Source organism: Drosophila biarmipes, chromosome X (assembly GCF_025231255.1).
Source record: "Drosophila biarmipes strain raj3 chromosome X, RU_DBia_V1.1, whole genome shotgun sequence".
In the NCBI taxonomy this organism is placed as follows: domain Eukaryota; kingdom Metazoa; phylum Arthropoda; class Insecta; order Diptera; family Drosophilidae; genus Drosophila; species Drosophila biarmipes.
The window spans coordinates 12,356,664-12,376,520 of NC_066611.1; the positions used below are offsets into that span (position 1 = coordinate 12,356,664).

The 19,857-nt window shown below is 39.6% G+C and overlaps 1 protein-coding gene across 3 annotated transcripts in view; it reads right to left on the reverse strand.

The window, feature by feature from the left end:
- Positions 1-19,857, reverse strand: part of LOC108025705 (serine/threonine-protein kinase tousled-like 1) — a 78,650-nt gene that overhangs the window by 50,743 nt on the left and 8,050 nt on the right. Inside the window, exon 1 of one of the 3 annotated variants that reach the window (XM_017096249.3) lies at positions 4,137-4,649. The exons of the other annotated variants lie outside the window; for them this stretch is intronic. Coding sequence (XP_016951738.1) covers positions 4,137-4,205 — 69 coding nt within the window. The 5' untranslated portion in view covers positions 4,206-4,649. Of the gene's footprint in view, positions 1-4,136; positions 4,650-19,857 lie in introns of those variants that run through there. 3 annotated transcript variants of the gene reach the window in all.

Below are 19,857 nucleotides of genomic sequence, written 5' to 3' on the forward strand. Positions count from 1 at the left end.
ATGTTTTTGAAAATGGTTCCTGTTTTAACTTAAAGTAAAAAGTTTACATAGTGAAAGCCATTTTCTAGAAAACTGAAAAAAAGAAAAATTCAAATGGAGAAAAACAAATGGAAGATTTTCAATAAAAATTCAAAATATTCGTTAAATGCAAAGAAAAACATCATTATTATGAGGTAAAATATGAAAAATGGTGAATAAAAAATTATTTACATTTTCTGGGTCATAAGTAAAGCCCTCTCCAGGGTATCAGCCTATTCGCATCACTCCTGCTTATACTCTGTGTATAGGAAACATTTCACACGCTGCTTTTTGCCAAGCACTTGACTGTTGAGTGGCGATTGTTGTTGCTGTCGAAAATGTTGGGGTTCGTTGCCGTTGTCGTCGGTGTAGCACAGTTTTTGTTGTTTTCGTTGTTTTTGTTGTTTTCGTTGTTGTTCCTGGTGTTCTCCGGCTACACAGTATAGGCATAGCCCCGTTTGGGCTTGGGCACTGCTCCGTTGCCAGTCGCTCGCGTGCGCTGTGTGTTATCAACTTCAGTTCAGTTGCTGGCTGCAAGGCGCGACGCTTGCACGTCGTCTGTCTGCCAGAAGTCTGCTGCCCGGGCTATAGCACTGGGCACATGCAGGGGCGGTGGAGGGTGCCTCTCACCGGGGTAATCGGTTTGAGTTCATTTTCATTTAAATGGAATTAAATATGGTAAATGATGAAATCAAGGCGGGCGAGTGAGACAGCAGCTGTCGTGTGTGTGGTGAGGTTTACAAACATACATATCCCCTACCTACATACATACACCACATTATACACAGAGAGATATATGGGAGAGATGGTTTTTTGTGTGTGGTGAAGGTGAGTGCGACGACCGACCGACCGACCGACCGGCCGATGCAAAGAATTCCAATTCCAGACCCGTCTGAAAATTTTTGCACTCTTTTGAAGAGGCACATTTGTAATCCATATAATAAATAAATAATTTTTCAAGGGGCAGCCGGAGCAGGCTTTATGGAGATGGGTTTTATGGGTACGGCATGGTATGCGCGCTGTAGTATAGTTAGTAACAGAATCTCATCGAAAATCGAGATTCGATATTCGAGGGAAAGAACAGGCGCCCAGAAAGTGAAGACAGCGGCCGTGGCAACGAGAAGGGAGAGCAGCGAGAGCGTGAGCGCCTGAAGCGGCGAGAGTGGTGGTGGCCTGGCGAGGAAGCGGGAGAGGGAGAGGGCAAGACGCAGAGAGTGAGAGCTGGAAAAAATAAAATCGATAAACTTGCCGCTGATAAGCAGACCGAGAAGAAGCAAAAAAAAAAATGAGAAAAAAAAGGGAACAAATTAAAACCAGACAAACAACCACCGCTGAGAATAGAAATAGGAAGCGACGGCGACGTTCGTCCACACCGCACGCTGCTGCATCCGTGGCGGATACGTGTTTTCTACCTGACGCGCGCGTCTAACCGCCAATTTAACAGGCAAACAGCGAGAGAGCAGGAGAACCGAAGAGCGAAACGTTGACCGCAACGAAACACTCGCCGGTTGTGGGATGTGGGCCAGCGAGCGAGAGAGATGGGTACAGTTCGGAGAGAAAGAGAGGTACTGCAACAGGGTTGCCAAGAGTCATTAGACAGATGTTGAGTAACATAAGATGTAGAAAAAACTACCTCGTTTTTAGTCTTGCCTAACGAATATGAAATTTTCTCTTTCAAATGCACCAAACATCTTTTAAGGGAAATATAATAATTACACTACTTTGAACATATGTTTCCGAATACGTAAAGCAAAAGCACTTGACAACCCTAAGCCGCCTTTGCACTCACTCCCACGCTTGCACTCTCGGTCGCTTCCTCTCTGTCTCTCCTTCCCCCACCAAACACTGTTATAATTTGCCTGGCAAGTGGTTCCCCCTCTCAGCCCCTCCGACACCCACATTCCACTTCTCCGGCTCTCTGGCCGGGTTTCGGGTTCCGTTAGGGGAGCGACGTAAGCTCTTAATGACAACTGTCGGTGGGGAAAATTAAACTCTTTATGTTTCGCCCGATTCGGTATTTTATTCTGCCGGTTTACAACTAATCCCCGACACGAAAATCGGCTAATATTTGCCTACACCCGATTTATGAGCGATTTCGCATGGTATTTGTTGTATGTCGCAAATGCGAAATACCGGGTGTTAAGAAATCGACAGCAGGCGAATATCTACCGAAAAAATTTCAAAAATTCCACCGAGCAGCGAGAGAAAATGGCACGCAAGATGATGATTATGATGGCAATATTTGAAATGGCAATAATGGAACGCAAATATTCTCTCCATCAAATCGCATTGGGAAATGAGCAACCGCGAAAATGTGCGATTATTGTGTGCGCGGGCAGGAAAAGTCGGAAAATGAATGCCCATTAAAAGCTCTCATGGATCTTTGTATAAATCATGTTAATTGGCTTGCCAAAAATGACATATTTGTCATCTGCTGTGCGGTTAGCTGGCACTTGCGGACTTTTCCATAAATCAAAAGAGCACAGTGGTAAGCGTTTTGGAATTGCTGCAAGGTATGTACATATGTATGTACGTGGATGCATGAATATTTGTAAAGTATTTTGGTGGTAATGTATTATAATATTAATTAATTGTCTGTAATTCTTTGGAAACATTTTTTGTTTCAATTCGATTTACTTTAAATGCATATTTTGGTGGGTTTCATTGCTGACATAAAACTTATTTATGTACATTTTAAACAATGTCTTTCTTTCTATTTTAACATTTTTTATGGCTAATTTTTATTCAGTGCCCACTGTACAAGACAAGTTTTATGGACTGTGGGAGCCAGAGTCGCGTTAGGCAAATTAGCGCCCCCAGCGGCCAGTAAAAACAATCGGCTGCCGCTCTTCTGCCTGTTGCCATCTCGCTCTAGCGCCAAGTCTTTAACAGTGTGTCTGTGTCTTGCTTTTTTTTTTTGTTGAAGTTTGTTGCGGTTTTTTGCTTTTCGCTCTACGTTTTACTTTTACGTTTTGGCGTGTCGGCACGCCGCACGTTTTATGAAATTGGATTCGTAGTAGCTGCTGTTAAAAATACTAAAAAAAAAAGAAGAGATTATTTAAGAAGAAAAGGAAAAGGCTAGCGCCGCTGCAATGACGCTGCAGTCTACAGAAAGTAACAGGCGCCCAGCGGCGGCAAGACACGCCAGACAGCAGCTTGAAAGAGAGACAGAGAGAGCGAGAGAGAGAAAAGCAGCGAGTGCGAACAACTCTCTCCCTCTCGGGGTCTTGACAACTCGCTGGTTTGCTTCTCTCGCGCATGTTTTGAAACTCCGGTTGCGGGAAAGAGACGCAAGACCCTCTGTCTAATTATTAATTTCTGGCATAGAAATGAATGGGATTTTTGTTGTTGGCGTCTTGATTTCATTTGTAGATTCGCCAGTGCAAACAATAAGATATTTCGGTGATTAGTTTTTAACTCAAAATCACTTGAGTGATTGTTATTAAACGTGTGAATTTTAATTGATATTAATTCACGTTTAGGAAAATTATTGCAGAAAATAAATAAAAATTAATTTTTCTTTTAAATTTTTTAAATTCTTTTAACGTTTAAAGTGTAGAAGCCAAAGATAACGTACTTTTTTTAATTGTCCCTAAAAATCTAAATTGCTATTAATTTTTTTTTTACTTTACTTTTATTACGAATTGGTATTGTACCTTTTTTTAGTTCTTGTTGATTTAAAAAAAGTAATAAATTAATTTAGTTACATCTTAAGTCATTATAGGTATGCTTTTCGAGAAGTAAGCGAAGACATCTTTAAGCTTTTGGGAAAGGCAAGAAACTTCAAACTATTTAAAATACATTTTTCATTCATTAATTTCCTGTTGTACCCATTATTGCTCTTTTTAGGTACATTATAGTATAGTGATTTGTTATGAATAAATTAGACAATTGTATTGATTAATCGATTGAAATGTGCTTTTTCATTTCCAGAGAGTGGCTACAAAATTGAAATATTCTTTAAATTGAAAGGGGTTTATATGTGCTGCCACCCTGCAATTTCCCCCCTATACTCCGGTTTTTCCTGATAAATGGCCAATAAATACGCAATAATTTCCATTTTAATTGCCCCTTGTGTACGGCTTTACATTTATTTTTCTTTTTGGATATTAGCTCACCGATTTTCCGCCAACAATGCAGGTGCGCTGCAATAGGCCCAAATCGCTGGTATTTCGTTTGCTGCGCATTCTTCGGCTGCTGATTTTCCTCGCTTTTCGATTTTTTGTTGTTTTTTTTCTTCTTCTTTTTTCCACAATTTTCAACAATCGGACACACACATAACACACAAGCTGGTTTTTCACTTGTAGTTACGAATCCGGAGTATGTATGTATTCGTAGGATTCCTTTCTGGTTTGTTTGAATATTTGATAGGAAAACTAAATGGAGTGCACATATAAAAAAAAGCAGAACGATTTCCCTCGAACGGGCAACAATACAATGATAACAAATCCCTCGCTAATACTACTTAATTTTCCACTTTTCTCTTCGCGAATCTGCTGATTTTCGGGCGTTCTTGGCTGAATTTTGGTGTTTTTTTTGTTGTATCTTTAGTGCTTTGTTATTTTTCGCTCTCAAAATTCGCGACGCACCGCCGCAGAGATGAAAACCATCACTTCCGGAGGCGCTTCAAGTACTGAGGAATGTAGTAAATACGTGCGTCGGTATTGGTGAGGCTCTCTGTGTGTGTGTGTTGCCCCAACCCGTGCACGTGTGTGTGTGTGTGTGTGTGTGTGTGTGTGTGCAGCTCTGCCAACGACGACGGAGGCGTCGGCAGAACGGCGGCGACAGCAATAGAAAAGAAGCCAAAGCCAAAAGCACAAGAAAGAAAGAAAAAAGCACGCTAAATAAAAGGAAAAGCGGGCGGGGGGTGGTGAAAATAAAGGAAAACGCTGGGTGGAGAGGCGAAGAAAACGAGCGAAATTGGCGGCCAGCAGTGGCGGGGAAAGAGAGGGAAAGGACTCTGTTAATACATTTTCTCAACTTTGGTCACAAAATCAGGTTCTAATGTGGGAATAACGCTGGCCGAACACTGGCGGTTAAGAAAATAGGACAGTTGTGCATTTTTCTGGCGCTTTAATATCCTTGAATTGCTTGACATGAACGCCTAAAAGTGTGCTACACATTTTGACTAACGAAAGTAGAATACATTTTCTGCTGAAAATGTAATTTTATAATTGTTTTAATGGTTCCAAATTAAGATTGGATAACATAAATATAAGATTAAAACAGTCTGTACATTTTATAAGTCTAATACAATATTTTTTGAGTTTTTTGTTTACACTCGAAAAATTTTATAATTCTAATATTTTAAAAATTGCAAAAAATGTTTCAAAAGCTTTCGGTGAATTATATTATTCTTATTTTTATGGTTCAAAGAAAATTATTTTTAAATTAAAGCTTGCTTGCATTATTATTTTAACTATTTTAAAATATATTTAGCTTGAAAAACTTTTTTTTAATCCCTTTTTCAAGAAGATGATGTTCATTAGCTTGAACTCAAAACAGTAAATCTTTTCAAATATGATGGCTGCTGTTCCTAATTGCTTGCCCCCTGCTGTGCTTCAAGTGGTGTTTTTTTCTGTGCCCATATTTACAGGCATGTCTCTTCGCAATCCCATCTTTCCATGCTCCTTTCATAGGAAAGTGCCAAGTGTCTGTCTCTATCTGCAACTCCAGTTTCCTCCCTTTGTTGCTCCGGCTTTTCCTGAATTTTCCGCCACGCTTTTCCTTGGCCAGCCCCCCACCCCCAACTCCAACTCCAGCCCGATTTTTCCACCCAACTGGTTCTGTCAGTTGCAAGCAAAAGCAACTCTGTGACACAGTTTGGTAAGCTGGCTGATGTTGCACGTTGCGTGTTGCATGTTGCAGCCAGGCGACCGACAACAATCGAACCGCAATCGAACAGCAGTCAATCAAGATTTCAAGTGGGGTGTTCAGGATTGAGCTAGGTCAGCTTTTAAAATAAATTTACTAAGTACCATATATATATGTATTTTAGGTAGGTTTAAACTTGCTAAGGGTCAGGGGTTAAAAGCGACCTTCATTTAGCATTAATTTGACTTGAGACGAGGGCTTCGATGTGGGTTGTAAGGTTCATGCTTATCAATTAACTTTTAATTGGATGGCAGATGAACTTTCCGTTTTCGTTTTCATAATGGAAATTTACATTTTAGATATTATACTTATCATTTTAGTTATTAGGCCAATATGCTTGAAAATAGGACCAAATATTTGTAAATAATTATTTTATTTTAAATGTCTTGCTTAAACAGCAAAGTATAGTATTAGCAACAGCAAAACATAAGAAGCAATGCTACATTATAGTACTTTTTCTTCAAAGCACTTGTTGCTAGCCAGTTACTCCTAAATTTGAGGTTAAGTTCCGGTTAAGTGTTTTTAGGTTCCTGTCAATTTTCGGCCAAGCTTCGTTTGGTGATACTGATAACTTGTAACGCTTCATCCTTAACCGCAATCTACAATTTCCCACTTCAAAGCACTTGTTGCTAACTAGTTACTCTTTTTAATTCTCCTTAAATTTGAGGTTAGGTACCGGTTAAGTTCCGGTTATGTTTGTTTTAAGTTCCTGTCAGTTTCCGGCCAAGTTGCATTATTATTACTGATATCTTGTAAAGCTTCTTCCTTAACCGCAATCTACACTTTCCCACTTGTTGCTGGACAATTCATTTAGTCAATCATCTATCTACACATACACACACTCAGTAGCTCACACAGATACACACACACAGACTCTCACTAAAACTTTGCAAGTAAAAGTAAAATTTGTGTTTCTGGCTTTTCTTTGTTTAAGTCGATTTTTGGTAATTAATATTTACCAGCAGATTTCTGAGTATCATGTAGTCTCCCTCTTAGGTGGGTTTAGTTTTTCTCTTCTTTTTTTTGTGACTTCCTTTTGTCTTAAGGCGGCTTTTCCGGCTAATTTCTTTGCTGCATCTGTGTGGGTGACATGCGTGGGTGTGGTGGGAATCTCTGTGGGTGTGTGGGTGTGCGGGAGTGTGTGTGTGTTTTGTGTGTGTCTTTGGGATACCGTTAACCCGACAACGACAGCGAACGGTACCAACTTAAAGTGGCAACAACTTCTGGATGCGAGAAAGCCTTTCTCTCTCTCCAGAGACGCCTCTTCCTCTTCCTCATCCGCTCCCTCTGCTTCTTCACTCGGCCCCTCGACGAAAGAGACGGCAACAGTGGCCGTGCGAGCGAGAGGGGGCTATCGGCCCGATGGCCGTGCGAAAGAGAGGGGCACTATATAGCTTGACTGGGTAGTTGCTGAGTTATGGACACACACAAAATAGAATCAGCGCACAATTTTTGGCTCGTGACAACGGTAACGAACGCAAAACCGAAGTGCAATATCCCCCCAACCCCACCACCACCCCCCACCAACAATGCAAAATGAAGTGCAGGGCAAAAGAGGGTTAAAAATGGCTGGAAAAGGGGGGTTAAACAAGGGAAAAAAGGGGTACAAAAAATACAAATACCTCCTATTCAACGGGAAAAAAAAATATTTTAATAAACGTATCCGAAAATAGGGATCCAGAAAATATTGGAAGGTTTTTCCCCATGGGTGGGCAAAAAATGAGGGGGTGGGGGAAAAAGGCAGAAGTGATTGCCTGAAGCTGCTGCAACAGCTGACAAAAGGCAAAGCGCATGGGGGCGTAGGAAAATTCAAGAGAAAATAGGAAGGAAAATGGGTGGAAAGCAGGCAGGTTAAGGGCAGGAAAAGTGTGTGTCGCTGTGTGCGTGTGTGGGCGGCAAACAAGAACCGTAAAGGCAGGAAAATCAGCAGGAATAGTAGGAGCAAAAAGGAACAGGAGTAAAATGTGGCGTAAAAACAGAGATTTTCCGGAAAACCCAGCTTGGCAGGCCAGAGGAAAACTGCCACAAAATTCGACCAACCCAAGCTAAAGCTACAACCACACCTGTCTCTCACGTGTTATGCAAATCAAAACAGCACAGAACTAATTGAAACCTGCTAAATAAAAAATGAATATTGGAAATTTAAAATAAAAACTAATTGAAAAATTCCTCAAAATTCACAGGACGAAAAATAGACACTAAAACTCCTTTACACATACTTTTTTTCTAAACACCACATATTCTATGGGCATTTGAGTGCTAAGGCTCAAATGAATTCCTTTGGCAAGTGAAACGTTCTTGGACAAGTTACCAGGAAATTTTTGCCATTGACATCTTGGCCTTTGTTGGAAACTGAATATGGTAGTTGTATAGGAGATGAATAAATGGGGAAAAAAACCTTTAAGGACTAAAAATACATAAAATATTTTCCATCTATTCTTTAAAATTATATTCTTCAAAATGACTCTGTAAAATTTATAAAGGGGTGAATATATTGGAAATAAACCATTAAAGAATAAAAATACCTCAAATATTTTCCCATATATACTATAAAATTGCTTTGTATAATTTTTATAGGTGTTCCAAGTGGTTATTTCTTTGTTTGTGTTATTTCGCCTATTAAGTTGTTATTAAAAAATAAAATATTTAAATATTTTAGCATATTTTAGCATTAAAGGTTTTAGCAGTATATAACCATTATTGGCGAATCACTTAAGACATATTGTCTTATTGGCTTACATTGTTAAAGTTCTTACTATAATTATTAATTTGACCTTCGTTTAATTCGGGTAATTTATTAATTTTATTTATTAAATTATTCATTTCAGGCGATTACGAAAACGCGTACTAGCGATTGTTTATTGTTCTTTTGCACTTGCCACTTTCGAGGACATCGAGGACCTGCTGCTGCTGGTATATACATAAATGGCTATGTGTTTCTGTCTATATACTCGGCTATATACACATGCGGATGGGTCTCAGGTCCAGTGGCAGTGTTGCCGTGATATTAACACAAAGGCAAAACCCAAAAAGCGACGACAAACAAAACCAGCGAACCGAGGTGGAGTTGCGCTCGTCATATCGCCATCGCCATCGCCATCGTCATCGTGGACATCGTGTTAATGGGTTGGCGGCGGCTGCCGAAAATTTTCCACGATTTTCCACCAATCCTCCAACGATTCGCCGCCCGGTCACCTCCACATTCACATCCACATCCACATCCACACTCACATCCATGCCGACTCCATGCATCCCAATCTGCTGCACCCTTCCCCCATTTTCCGCCTAGAAATTCCTGATTGAGGACCATCGTCGTCGCCTGTTCCTTGAGCTGCTCATGTCCGATTGTGCGATTGTGTGCGTGGGTTTCTGTGCAGCGCGCGCATCCTGCACTCATGCAACTCACGCATCCCACACACCGACACACGCACACCCACACACCTTGGCCGGGATACACCCATACAGGTTTGAAACAGAGCCACACACCGATACAAAGATACAAAGGCCAAAGTGTTCCCATATTTCAATAGTTTGGCTTATACAGTTGGGCGCAAGAAAATGGGAGAAGTTGAAAATATAAACCAATGGTATCGATATTTTATTAAAATCATGGATAATATTTATCAACACCGATATATATCGATCTTTACTCATCGGTTCGGCCTTTAGTAAAATTTATTAATGCTGACAAGCTATTAAATACAAAAAAAAACAAAGAAAATAAGTCTAGTTGAAAGTTTTAACCAATAGTATCGATATTTCATCACAAGCATGGCTAGTGTTTATCGAAATCGATACATACATCGATATTTACGGATTCTGTTTGCATTGAAACGATTTATTAAAGCTGACAAGCTTTTAAATACATGTTAAAGAAAGTAAGTTAATGTATCGATTTTTTCGATACAAATATCGATAGTATTGTATACTTAATACAGTACTACATAATTGAACGTATGTAAGCTTTGAAAACTATTAGCTAGTTCCAAAAAAAAGCCTAAAACCTGACTTAAAACTTTTGTAACAATATGATAATGTATTTTATACCTTAAAAATAGATTTTTTAAAATTATTTATGCAAACAACAGCTAATACCTTGAGCCTCGCTGTTCGACTGCCCACCATGGTGGAGAGTTATGATTTCTGAGTTAGAGCAAATATGATGGCACCGGGTGCCACGCCCCCTTTTCCCCATCAAACAATTATGGATACTTCACTTATTAGCCAAACTCTCGACGTGTGTGAGTATTGCCAATTGGCTGCATTCTCGCTCTCACTCTCGCCCCCTCTCTTTCTGCGGGCGGAGAAGACCGTCTCCCTCGCACATCGGAGGTTCGGGGCTCAAGAACAAAAGATTTTGGCCAGAAGGAATTATGAGGAGTTGCCCAACATCAACGTGTGTTGACTGGGAATCGAGTGATTATGTGATTCCCCCACATTCGGTTGAGTTACGTGAGTAATTCCCAATGTTCACCTAAGGGAGGACCAGTGCTTAAAGGGTTAAGTTGGGCTTGGGGTCGGGTTTGGGCCGAGAACTGGACCACAGACGTTGAGGGTTAAAGTTGATATTTAATAGACGCCGTCCTGATTGAAAGACAAAGCAGATGTTAAAGCGGGTAATCTGCTCAAGTACTCGAAGCTTAATTCTTTAACTGGATTAAGGGGCAATTGAAGATATCATATCAGATATGGAAGATTATCATACCTTATTGTATTCTTCAAAGGAATTTTAAAGTTGGGTATTTAAGGCTTGGGTATTTAAAACATCAACAGGCTTTTACTATCTAAAAAAGTCTGCTAAAAGTGTTAAAAAATCCTTGTTCATTAGGAACCTTTCATTGGCTTATTTAACTTTATATCTTACTAATGTTTGCCCCAATTAAATTGCGTTTAAAGTGATTGCACAATTTTCTTTGTCTCTCCAGAAGCTTTGGAATTTTTCCCTCGATTTCATTTGCCCGAAAAAATGTTGCAAAATCGACGATGGACTGCAAGAAGGTTTTGATTTATGTATACCCGAAAACTAAACTAAGCTCCCAGGGACGGTGGGGTGAGTGACGGGGGTGCGGTGGGGGGTCAATGGGGGGTCCACAAATCAAAGTGGCCCCCGGGGGGTGAGGAGGGGGTGAGGAGTGGGTGGTGGTGGGCGGCGGGAGGCTGGCGAGGGGCCTATGGGGTAGTAGGGAATTTTCTAGGGCGAGGCATTGCCACCGTCAGCTCGTCATCATGGTTGTTTGGTTGCATTTGGCTAACACAAAGGGGCAGGGGCGGGGGGGATTGGAAAATTCCAAGGGGGTTTCTGGGTGGCAAGGGGGGGGGGGGGGTTGAAGGGGGGAAATTCAGTATCAACGGGGGGTTTCCTGGGCTTCCACTGCATGTAATAGACACAAAACCGAGGCTCTGAGGCTGTTCGCAAAGCTCTGTGTTGAGTTTAGGAGCCCCTTTTGTTGTTGCAGGTTGCAGATTGTTGGTGTTGCAGGTTGCCAGTTGCTGTTGCTGGCCGTGTTGTTGCTGCTGTTGCAGTTGCAGCAGTCGACTGCTGCCTGGAAGTGGGAAAACTAAACTACAACAGCAACAAAACATTTTGCTAAATACACACTGGAAATGGCAGTCTCCACTTTCCACCTCCATCTCACTAGCTCTCTCTCTCTCCCCCTCTCCTTTGCTCGCCATAGCCCCGTCTCGCTCTGCCACAGATGCTGCATGTTGCACATTGGAAAACTAAGCGCGCCATGAAAAGTGAGAAGGTGGAAAAATCCAAGGGGGGCTTTGAAAATTGAGCTCTCTTTCCACCAAGTTCTTCTTCGTTTTTTTCAGGGGAATATAAAAACAAACCAAAAGGCATGACTAGAACAACAACAAAAGTTGCTCGACATTTTCGGCAACATTTTTTAAGGAAACACAGATAGATACAGATAAAAGTCGAAGGGAAATGATAATAAATACAAAAGAGAAGACTCATTTATCGTACAAATTTGTATCTTACCAAATGGAAAACAATCGATTAATATTGCCTTTATATTTTTTAGGGAACACGGAAACTCACCTGCAAGAAAATAGAAAAAGAGAATTAATTAACATTGTTATAATCAATATATTTATAATTATTTAATGTATTATACCCTTAATTAAATACAACATTTTAAACACTTATTTACTTTTTCCATTGCCGAGAAACCTCATGGACTTGTAAATCTATATATATGTATGTATTTATACACAGTCCTATTAAAACCAAACAATCATATTTAAATGAAGAACGATTGCATGAACTAATAATATTGTAAAAAGAAAAAATCCTGATGCACACCCATAAAAAAATGAAAAAAAGTTATTTTTTCGCCGAAATCTGAATCCCGAAAAATTCTTATGCACCCTAAAAATGAAAAAAATCTTCAAAAATTAAATATTTCTTTGAGTGATGGGGATCGTCAGCAGAGCTCGCCAGCTGCTCAAAACAGTCGGTCTTTTCGCTCTACGCCTTGATTTGGCTAAGCTACGATCAAAAAACCACTAAAAAAGGGACATTTTTCGCCAAATTGGGAATCTCAAAAAATCCTGATGCACCCCCTTACAAAAAATGTAAAAAATCTTCAAAAATTAAATATTCCTTTAAGTAATGGGGGCTCAAAACCGTCGGTCTTTTCGCTGTACACCTTGATTTGGCTAAGCTACGATAAAAAAACCGCTAAAAAAGGGGCATTTTGTCCAAAATCCTATATATAATACTATATAAAATTATATTTATTGGCTGTGTTCTATAACACATTTTCATTAGATCAACTTTAAAACAAACAATATTAAATTATACTTGTTGCAGATTATATTTTATTAAAAACCTTGTGACAAGTTAGAATTTTCAAAAAATGTGAATAATTTCCATTAACTGCCTCCTTTGGTTCTTAATTTAAAGAATGAATAAAGAATATTAGTTTAGAATTTTAAATTAAAATAATTGCAATCTTTATGCATTTTCGAATTTTAAACCTAGTAAATTTGGCAGATTTTATGATTTTGCAAAATAATAAATAATTGGGTCATATAGTTTTGAAGGAGTTTAAAATATTCCGTGATATTTTTAAGTAATTTTAATGATTGCTTAGCTGCATTTATAGGCATTTGCAACTCAAGCGACTCGAAAAGTATCTGAAAGTTGTAAACCAACTGTGTGGATGGTTTTTTTGCAAACTTTTTTGTTGTCAGATGAACAATGCGCAACTTCGCCTTGGGGAGGGGGGAGCAGAGGTGAGACAGATGACAACGACGACAGATGGTCAAGAGGAATGTATCTGTATCTGTATCTGCATTTGCGGCCGCTGCCTCCGGTCCGCGTATGTGTGTATCTACAACATAACACAAATCAAAACTTGGCTGAAACTGCAGGCGGAGGCTGCCGATGCCGATGCCCATGTGGTTGCTGCTATTGCTGCTCCAGCTTGCCCCATCGACAGCAGCAACAGCAGCAACAGCAACAACGAAACTTAACTGAACTGAACTGAAGGCTGTGAGGCACATACATAACTAATAGATACATAAAGCCGTATCTTTTGGGTGAATGAACTGTAATGAGAATGTGAACCTAGGCAACAACAAAAACAGGCAGCAACCAGCCAGCAGCAACTAGCAACCAGCAACGGGCAACCGGCAACCAGCAACCAGCGATGTTGTCGTCGTCTCAGCCGAAGCCGCAGCAGCAGCAGCAGCAGCAACATCCAGCCCATGGCAAATGTTGAATATCGCGACGCAAAGTGCGCAATTTAAGGTGTTGTTGTTCTTGTTGCGCTTACTGTTGCTGGCGCTGCCTCCTGATGTTGCTCCTGTTGTTCCTTATGTTGCTGCCGCTGTTATTGTTCTTATTTCTAATATTGTTGTTGCCATCGCTGCAGCTTCTTCAGGCGTTGTTGCTCTTAAGATTGAAGCTGTTGATTCTGCCATTCCTAGCGATGTTGCTCCTGTTGCCAACGCTTGTTTTCTAACCAACTCAAAAGTGGTTGCTTCTGTTTCATATATCTTTTCCTGGTACTTCTCAAAACAATGCTGCTAATTTTGTTGATATTTTTTTCTCTTCTGTTGTTGCTGTTTCTTGGCTAAGTGTTGCTGCTGCTGGTGCAATTTTTAATGATGTTGCTGCTGCTGTTGCTGTTGTCATTGCCCATGAGGCTCTATGGCAACCGAAAAACTGACCGACGCAACACAGACGACAAAACAGGCCAATGACCAACAGCAAGAGGCAGGCAACACAAAGCCACCACAGCAGCAACATCACCAAGAGCAACAGCAACATTCAACAACCGTCGACAGGTAAACTAAGCAAACAAATCAACAAATCAAGCTGAAATTAGTGAAGGGTTGCATCTGGTCAAAGATGGAAAAACAGATTAAAAACCTGGGAAAGATTAAAAATTAAAAACAATTTATTTAAAAAAAATATTACAATTAATGGTAAAGAAATTAGACTGAATACGTATTTTTAGTTATCTTAAATGCACTAACCTATTCACTTTAGTTAAAAGAATTTTTAAAAATAAAATTGTTAGCCTTAAAGATGTGGCTGGAAACTCTACTTAACATAAATAGTTTTTAATTTAATGGGGACCTTGTGTTCTATAAAAGATATTTATCTGTAAAGTAGTTCAGTTTGCCCATTTTTTCATTGGGCTTGCAGTTTAGACATCTCTCCAAAAAAAAAAAAAGAAAACGAAAATGCACCCAGGGTTGCCACCCACACCCGAAAAATACCAGAAAACTTTTCCCAAAACAAAATATTGCAGGCGTGGCACTCAAACACACGCACAAACATATAGGCAAAATACACACAGCAAGGGACACGAAGAAAGTACAAAGCAGAGGCAGAAAAAAGTATAAATACAGGGTGAGGAAGGAGAGAGGAAGGGAAAATGGCGAGGGCCTTCGAAAACCAGGAAAATATGCAAGGGTTATGAGTTGCCATACTCACTCTCAATTATTTAGCATATTGCACAAATGCACGCAACATCAAAAAATGTTGCAAAAAGGGGGTGAAGGCGAAAGGGCAAGGGGCAAAGGGCAAGGATAATAGAGGCGGGTCCTTTCCTACTTTCAGAAGGTGGAGGGGAAGACGGGCCAGTTACATTCTGCAAAGTGCAAAAGTTTCACAACAAAATTGAATTTTTAATTTGTTTTGCACACAAAGAAAATAAAGAGGAGAACACAAGAGGGGGGAAAGTAGTAAGAGGAAGTTGCAAAAGTTTAAAAACATCAGGAACAGATGGTATATAAACATGTATTATACACAAAGACTGGCATTGTGACTCCGATATTTTGCAGGGCACTCAAAACCAGCTAAATAAATTAAAAGAAAACGAATTGAATGAACCGAGACTTTGAAGGGAGGAAGAGGGAGTTGTTGGGTGGACTTTGAATTTCTTCCACTTTCTTTCTTTGCTCTCTAAAAAAATGTCAAGTTTTTAATCGCTTCACAATTGAAAGGAATTTACATAATATTACACGAAATATTAAACAAGCTACAGAAAAAGTAAGAAAAATATTTGTAAACAGCTTGGAATATATTTAAAATGTAGGAAATATTTTACACCTTCATGAAAATTATAATATAATAATACATTATTATAATACTTCAACAAGAAGTCGTTAAAAATATTTTTAATAAAATGGTTTTTAAAAGCTATCATATTTACCCAATTTTTAAACAAAAATTAATAGATGTATGCATGTTTTGATTTATACAAATACGATTTAACTTAAAGATTTTTATTTTTGCAACTTTTAGAAATTATAGAAATTAATATTTTAATACTTTTCTCTGAAAATCCACTAAAAATTGAAAGCAAAACAGGGATCTGTAGAAAACGGGCAGATAAAAGCTATGTTTTTATTATATTATATTTTCTAAAACTTTATAAAATGCTGGTCAACATAAGGGGTTGTCTTTGTTAATTGTAAAATAAGTTAACCCATTTCCCAGGAGCCCTTGTTCTTTGGAAAAGCCACCCAATAAGTATGCTGCAAAAGGAAAGCCACCAAAATCAGGGAAAGCTTGTCGCCGAAAAGTGAAAGAAGGAAATGCGATTGAGGGAAAACTAACAAAAAGCTGAGCTGCCGATACATGGCGGATGTGCGGGATACACACCAGCGGAGGCATAGATGTGCTCTATGTACCAGAAACGCCGCCGCAGCCGTATATACATAGAGATCCGTGTGTATATATGTATCCGCTATCCGGTGCTATCCGTATATCTGCATCTGCATCCGCATCTGGAGCCGAGAATAGTAGCCGTAGCTGTAGCTGTATCTGTATCTGCATCTGTATCTGTATATCTGCATCTGTAGTGTAGCCAGCCGCGCCACAAAAAGGGGCAGGCAGAGATCGGGACGAAAGCGGGGCTTATAACTATGTGCAAAGTGCCGGGGAAATGGAATAGCCAGCCGCCTGTAGCCTGTAGCCTCGGCTGCCTGGGCAATGTTTCGATGGTTTTGGACCCCGCACCTACGAGGCCCGCCCACTATCCATCCCCATACCACCCCATTCCATTCCATTCCATCCCATCCCATCCCATCCATCTATCCTGCCCACCCATCCTAAGTTCTCTGTGCTCTCAAAACTAACTGGTTGCCACTGGAGGCATCCGGCTGAAATGCGTCGAGTTGCGTTGCCATGCAGCCGGCGAACCACCGAGGCACTAAACCACCCAGCCACAGAGCCACCCGCCCACTGAACCGAACACCTACCACCTCGCACAGCCCACCACCCACAGAACAACCCACACATACAGGATGGAGCAGGACACTCGGAGATGAGCGCGTGAGTTAACACAGAGGCCAGGAGCATTGATAAAAACACTGGAACAAAAATATATGCCCCAGGACATCCATAAATCGAAAAAACACACCGAAACACTACCAGCTACAGAAAAGTTTCATTCTTAAACTAGAAATTTTAGAACTAGTTTAGCATTTAGTTAAGAAGCACATTTTAAACATCAATAAAGTTCTGAAATCACTTTAAATATATTTGTAGATGTCTAAAAGTATGCAGTGAACAAGAAATAGTTTCCTTTTACAATGAATTCCAAGTACTTCAATGCTGAAAATATTTGTTGCATACTTTTAGATACAAAAAAAAAATAATTTCAGAACCCTAGTGATTGAATTTTCATTAAGTATTAATATTTCTTTTAAATAAAAATACGAGAAATTTTGATTTTATTGCAGTGTAATTCAACAATCCAATACAAACAGAAGGACGAAAATAGAAGGATTAAATAAGTTCCAAAGCTTTATGAAAACGTCAACAGCAAAAGCGAAATAACCCCATTGCGAGACTGGGAAATTGTCATGTGCATTCTTTTATAGAACATTTTAAAGCCCCGTTTATTATAGACAAACCGCTTGGTCAGTATAAGACTTGCAAAACAGAAGCGAAACCCCTTGAAATTCTCTCTCGGCACCACAGTGCAGCCTCGCTAAGGCAACCAGCCCTAATCCGCTAATTTTCAATTGCCAAATCCAGGCGAAAATCGTAATCTCCGTGCTGCGAATTGGCTTATATATGTACGTATAGCTGTGCGTCTGTGCCGTCAGGGGGTTTTATGACTGGCAAATGTTGGGCAAACATTGAAGAGACCACAGAGTTATACATACAGAATGGGTGACAGGCGGCGAGGGGGGTTTCTAGAGTTGCCGCAAGTGCTCAAGGAAGTCACAAGTTGGTTTCTTATAACCCTAAAAAATATTTCAAACATTTTTGTTTAGTTTAATATAAAGAATTAATAAGTGTATTTTATAATAACTATAACCTTCTAGTACCAGTATATATTTATATAATAAATATATAAATATATTTTCTTAGTAAAAAGAATATACAATTTAAAATTGATTGAAAACCGTAAAATAAATAGAGACTAGTTATTTAAATACCCATTCATAACTTCATTATAATTAACTTTATTTCTTAAAGGATTTATCATTTATGTATATGTTTTAATAGAAATATAAAAAAAATTGCCAAATTAATTTTGGCTAATTATATTCATACGAAAAAGTCTAAAAACCACCCTCGCCTCATTATAAATGTGTGCTTTTGAGTGTGTGCACACACATGTGTGTGGTGGTGTGTGCGCATCCTTTATAAGCAAACAAAATGCAATTATATAAATATGTATAATGCGCTGGCCAACGATTCTCATTATACAAAAGCCACACTTACACACACACGCCTGAAATGATGGCTCTGTGTATGTGGGTGTGCGGGTGTGCGTTGAGCTGCATATACTTAACGCATATTATATTAGTCGCTGGTCTATATGCCATCGCCCCCTCCCCGATTTATGTATATATAATATATGTGGCTCGAATTATTGCTGCCACTTCTAATCTGGTCACAAATGCATTTCGCTCCTCTGCACCAGGGCAAAAATGCAAATTAACCAAATTAAAAAGTCAAATATGTTTCCCAAAAGGTATGACAAATTACACGGGAATTTGCCTGCCACATTAGGCATATTAATTAAGTGCAACAACTAACAAATTGTTCTACACGTACTTAAGATTCTTTAAATACCAAGTTTGCTATGCTAATAAGATATAAAATAAAATACTTTGAATGGTCTTAAACTTTGCTTGACCCACGCAACGTATACTTAATATTTATCTCCGAAATAATGCAATGAAATTACGCATACGCCGCGTTTGCAATGATTATTATAATAATATTATACACAAGTCTCAGCCTTTCTCCACATTCTCATTCCCCTACCATCATCATTAATATTTATCTATATAAGTACATTTCATTTACCTTCGATTTTTCTTAACACAACATGGCGTATGCTTAATATTGAAAAATCTCCGCAAAAAGACAACAATTATGGGGACCACCCACTAGAGGTCGCTTTCCAACGCTTCCTTGCCAACAAATTGTTAAATTTTTTACCAACGCCGCCTACTGGGCCAATGCTGCACTTCCCTTTGTCAGCGGAAAAGTAAAATAAATTTTTAAAAATTTAACAAAAATGGTGAAAAAACAATGGTAAAACGAAAGGATAACAAAGATGGTTGCGAGGCTGCTGGAAAAACGGCAGAAAAAAATCTGCAAAAAATAGGAAAAATATTACTAAGGGTGCTGTGCGTGGCCAGCCCCGCCCCTTTTTTCAACCGCCCAGCTAACGCCCACTCGAAGTATATAAAAGCGAAACATGCTGAACATTCTTACATAAGCAACGAAAAGCAGACTCCCAGGGGGGGTAACCAAGGGGGGTGCACGAGGTTGGGTGCTTTTGCGCACCACCCAAAACCCCTGCCAAACAAAAAAACAACGAACTTTCTTCCAGTGTATGTGTGAGCTGCATATATTAACAACAAGAACAACAACAACAACAGAAGCAGCGGCAGCCACCGTAAATATTGAAAAATTCCATATCCGTTGTGATGTCAACTCATACAACAACGAGAAAAAAAAACCGACAGATGGCGGCACCTACGAATGTAACCCCCCCCACGCTTTTCCTTACCCAAAACCCCCTCAAAAACCCCAACCCCCCGAAAATGCTCTCTATGAAAACCCGCCATCCAACACCCCACTCTTATCTTCTTTATATCAGCGCAAGGAAAAAGAGAGAATAAATAAAATAAACAGAGAAAAAAATACATATAGACACACACACATACCTACACACATACATACATGTGGTATTGTCCCCTAGGGGGCGCCAGTGAGCCGCAGTTGTCGTCGCCTTTTGTGGGCATCAAAAGCCTAAAATCTCCCGAAAACCCCAACCCACTTCTAGGATACATATTACCTCCCCCCCACCCCCACCGACTTTTCCGCCCGACCCCAGGCTCGTAAAACAAATTTCACTCAGAAAGAAACATTTTCCCATGATTACAAAATATACACAATCGCTTATGTAATTATATGTAAGGAGCAAATATTGCTGGAGAAAGTGTCTAATTTTATTAAAGATTTCC